This window comes from Hyaena hyaena, unplaced genomic scaffold (genome assembly GCF_003009895.1).
Source record: "Hyaena hyaena isolate Hyena2069 unplaced genomic scaffold, ASM300989v1 scaffold_94, whole genome shotgun sequence".
Classification (NCBI taxonomy): Eukaryota; Metazoa; Chordata; class Mammalia; order Carnivora; family Hyaenidae; genus Hyaena; species Hyaena hyaena.
In genome coordinates, this window is record NW_024080726.1 from 243535 (window position 1) to 248263 (window position 4729).

At 46.6% G+C, this 4729-nt stretch overlaps 1 protein-coding gene across 1 annotated transcript; it reads left to right on the plus strand.

The window, feature by feature from the left end:
• The first annotated feature begins 2121 nt into the window (after positions 1 to 2121).
• On the plus strand, positions 2122 to 2382 carry LOC120233594 (selenoprotein W-like). The gene is given in 1 exon segment (XM_039234922.1): positions 2122 to 2382. A coding segment is annotated over 1 exon segment (261 nt).
• Positions 2383 to 4729: the final 2347 nt, after the last annotated feature.

Genomic DNA, 4729 nt, shown 5'->3' on the forward strand with positions numbered 1-4729 from the left:
GGCCAGATTTCATTCTTTCTCATTGCCATGTAGTATTCCATTATATAGATAAACCACATCTTCTTGATCCATTCGTTTGTTGATGGACACTTAGGCTCTTTCCATGTGTTGGCTATTGTTGAGAGTGCTGCTATGAACAGTGGGGTACATGTGCCCCTGTGCATCAGCACTCCTGTGTCCCTTGGGTAAATTCCTAGCAGTGCTATTGCTGGGTCATAGGGGAGTTCTATTGTTAATTTTTTGAGGAACCTCCACACTGTTTTCCAGAGAGGCTGCACCAGTTTGCATTCCCACCAACAGTGTAGGAGGGTGCCCATTTCTTCACATCCTCACCAGCATCTAGAGTCCTCTGATTTGCTCGTTTTAGCCACTCTGACTGGCGTGAGGTGATATCTCAGTGTGGTTTTGATTTGTATTTCCCTGATGAGGAGGGATGCTGAGCATCGTTTCATGTGTCTGTTGGCCATCTGGATGTCCTCTTTGGAGAAGTGTCTGTTCATGTCTTCTGCCCATTTCTTCACTGGGTTGTTTGTTTTTTGGGTGTGGAGTTTGGTGAGTTCCTTATAGATTTTGGATACTAGCCCTTTATCTGATATGTCATTTGCAACTATCTTTTCCCATTCCGTTGGTTGCCTATTAGTTTTGTGGGTTGTTTCCTTTGCTGTGCAGAAGCTTTTAATCTTGATGAGGTCCCAATAGTTCATTTTTGCTCTTGATTCCCTTGCTTTTGGGGATGTGTCAAGTAAGAAATTGCTGCGGTGGAGGTCAAGGAGGTTGTTTCCTGCTTTCTCCTCTAGGGTTTTGATGGTTTCCGGTCTCATGTTCAGGTCCTTTATCCATTTTGAGTTTATTTTTGTGTGTGGTGTGAGAAAGTGATCTAGTTTCATTTTTCTGCATGTTGCTATCCAGTTCTCCCGGCACCATCTGTTAAAGAGGCTGTCTTTTTTCCATTGGATATTCTTTCCTGCTTTGTCAAAGATTAGTTGGCTGTACACTTTTGGGTCCAATTCTGAGTTCTCAATTCTATTCCATTGGTCTATGTGTCTATTTTTGTGCCAATACCATACTGTCTTGATGATGACAGCCTTATAGTAGAGGCTAAAGTCTGGGATGGTGATGCCTCCCATTTTGGTTTTCTTCTTCAATATTACTTTGGTTATCTGAGGTCTTTTGTGGTTCCATACAAATTTTAGGATAGTTTGTTCTAGTTTTGAGAAGTATGCTGGTGCAATTTTGATTGGGATTGATTGAATGTGTAGATTGCTTTGTAATGACATTTTAACTATATTTATTCTTCTAATCCATGAGCATGGAATGTTTTTCCATTTCTTTGTGTCAGAAGACCTTGATCTTGGCTCTGTTGGTCACCCTTGGACAAGTCTCTTGACCTTTCTGGGTCTCAGCTTACCATAGTTTAAATGATAGAAGCAGACTAGATGATCTGTAAGTTTCCCCTAGTACCAAAGGACTCAGGCTTGGGTCCCCTGAAGCTCAAGGCAGGCCCCACCCTCCAGGCTGGGTCTTTGGTGGAGTGGGTGGGTTAGTTGCCCCCTGACTCCCATGACCCCCTGCTATGTTCCCAGACATAAGAACTGAGAACAGCTGGAGCTTTAAGTCCCTGGCTTCAGGGGAAAAAAAAAATCACCCTCCCTAGCCATCTCTGGGCACATTATTCACAAGTTCATTACTGTTTAATTTAATCACCAAATGTCATCCAAATGCCATTTATTCTGCCTTCTCACCAGAGATTTACCTATTTATTTTACATTTCAAATGAATTGCTCATTACTCTGTCATTTGGGGCTTTATTTTGTAATTCATTTGGCAAGTTCTGACAAGTTGAAAATGATGCTGTATTGAATACAGTACCTTCTGGGCCCTTCTCAGGGGTCCCTTCCCTAAAAGCCACCTCCCGCACTTCTGCACCTAGGACCTCTCCTCAGGAGGCCACCCCAGCGCCCTCCACCTTTCTGATAGGAGAGAGATGCAATATTCTGGTCCTCCCTCAGGTCCAAACCCTGTGTCCATGACACTCAGATGCATGCTAAGGGCTGAGCGTTCCTGTCCATGTGTCAGGTGGGTCCCCTGTCTGTGCCCCTGCCCAAGCTGTGATTCCCGGCCATGGCCCTTGCCACCTGAGTCATTTATTGTGGTGCTTGAAGCTACGAGTCCAAGTATCTGCAGCTCAAGAAGAAGTTAGAAGATGAGTTCCCCAGAAGCCTGGCCATCTGCAAAAAGGGGACCCCACAGGCCACCGGCTTTGAAGTGATGGCAGCGGGGCGGTTGGTTCACTCCAGGAAAAGAGGTGATGGCTACATGGACATGGAGAGTAAGTTTCTGAAGTTGGTGGCTGCCATCGAAGCCATCTTGGCTCAAGGCTAATATGCCCTGAAGGCAGGGTCCAATGGCCTTGGTCCAGCCTCTCATGACAGACGTTTCAAGATAGGAAGGACTGAAATGTCTCGTAGATGCCTGATCTTTCCTTGATGTCCCTGTGGCCACCAGGTGGGGACAGACTAACGCCCATGGTTCTTGACTGTGTGTGTGTGTGTGTGTGTGTGTGTGTGTCCCTGGGACTGTAGCTCTGTACGATGTCTAGCCCCTCCCTCTCCCTGCTTCTCCTCATCTCCCTGAATCCCCCATTCCACTAGCTTCTCTCTGGCTCCCGGCTTCCTTCTCAGCGGGTGACCAAGACAGGGATCTGGGTGAGTGAGTTGCAGATTTCAGCACTGTTGGCAATGGCTCATTATTCAGTAAACATTGGATGAGTTTTTTTTAAAAAGAGAAAGAAAGCTCAGGATGGGCTCTACAGTGAATTCCCCTTGATTAGAGTTCTGACTTTGCTGCTTGGTTATCAGCCTCGGACCTTAATTCCCTCCGGTGAATGGCTTAACTTCTCTGAGCCACAGTTTCCTCATATGTAAAATGGGACAGTAGCAGTATGGGCATGTGCAGAGTTGTTGTGAAGGTTCAGTGGTATGAGGCACGGCCAGAGCTCCCCCACTGCTGGGCACATCGTTAGTGCTCCCGGAAGTAGTCAGGAGCTCATTTTATCCTAAACCCAAGCTTGACCAGGATGACCCAAAGCAGCCCTGGCCATGAAGCAGAGGATTACAGATCAGAGGGCTTGAGGAAAGAATTTACTGCAACAGGCAGTTCCAGGGCACCGGTTCTGTGCAGGGCCCTGCCAGAGGGGGGCTGGCCCCATCCCTCAGCCTCAAGTCGGGTTGGCAGGCTTCATCCCAGCCGCCCACCCAGGCTTCTTTGCTGCTGCCTGAGAACAGGTGTGGGGCCATCAGCCCCGGAGGGGCCCTCAGTCTAAGACTGATAGCCTCTCAGCCTGGACCCAATGCACCACATCTGGTACCTCCAGGCAACTTTACAGGCTATGCAGCAAAGCCAGAAAGGCTCTGAGCTGGGCTCCCTCCAAATAGCTGGGGAGCGGGGAGCTCCCTCCTCAAGATTCTGGTTCCTAAGCCTGGGGTGAATCTCAAGGGACTCAGCACAACCGCCTTCTGTGTGTCCTTCTCCAATCCAGAAGCTCCCCAGGCCTCCTGGAGTCTTGAAAAAATTTTTTATTTGCTTTTCTAATTACAAGATCAATACCTATATGTTGAAGGAGACTGAGAAAGTACAAAAAAACCCACATTGGGGAAAATGCAGTGCTACTCCTGGAGAGCGCTACCGTTCCTGGTGATTTACTCCCAGTTTTTTGTCTGTGTGTATATCACGCACAGCATATTGTGTCCCGCTGTAATGTTCTAGCCTGTCTCTCCAGTTAAGGGAACAATGCTCGTGAGTGTAAGGGGGTTTCAGCGCCTGTTTCTGTCTCACATCCTCACTCTAGGACTGGTTCCATGTAGCTGCCTCTCTCTGGCAGATTTGCCTTCCCTTTCATGTAACCTAATCTTTATCCAGCATCCTCAGATTCCCCCCTCCTTTAAATATGTCTCTTCTTCCCCTCTCCCCCCAAGCCATTTTCCTTGTTCCCTCTTTACTGCCAGTTTTCTGAAAAAAGCTACCTTCCCTTCCCACCTCCCGATCTCCCTTTAGCGTACTCACTTCCTGACCCCAAAAGTGAGGCTCTGGTCCCTCCCTATGCTCTAGGGTAAGGCCATCCCATACAAATAGAATGCCAGCTACACACGGAATTAAAATTTTTCTAGCAGCCACCTTCAAAAAGTAAAAAGAGAGGGGCCCCTGGGGAGCTCAGTCAGTTGAGCGTCTGACTCTTGTTTCCAGCTCAGGTCATGATCTCACATTTCGTGAGATCGAGCCCCCAAGTCAGGCTCTGGGCTGACAGTGCAGAGCCTGCTTGGGATTCTCTCTTTCCCTCTCTCTGTGCACCTTCTCCGATCGTGCTCACTCTCTCAAAATAAATACATAAACTTAAAAAGAAACCCCAAAAGTAAAAAGAGACAAGTAAAATTAATTTTACTTTTGAAATAAATATGTTTCATTTAACTCAATATATCCAATGTAGTATAATTTCAGCCTGTAACATGGAATCATTAAAAAAATTATTAGTGGGACATTTCCCATTCGTTTTTTTCTACCAGAGTCTTGAGATCTAATGTGTATTTTACACTTTTTGCACACCTTAATTCAGACTAACCATGTTTCAAGTACCCAGTAGCCAGTGACTATTGTGGTATCAGATGACATTTATCTAGAGGACTCATTGAGGACCCAATGGGGAAATCCAATCATCTCTCTTTAGGGAACCGAT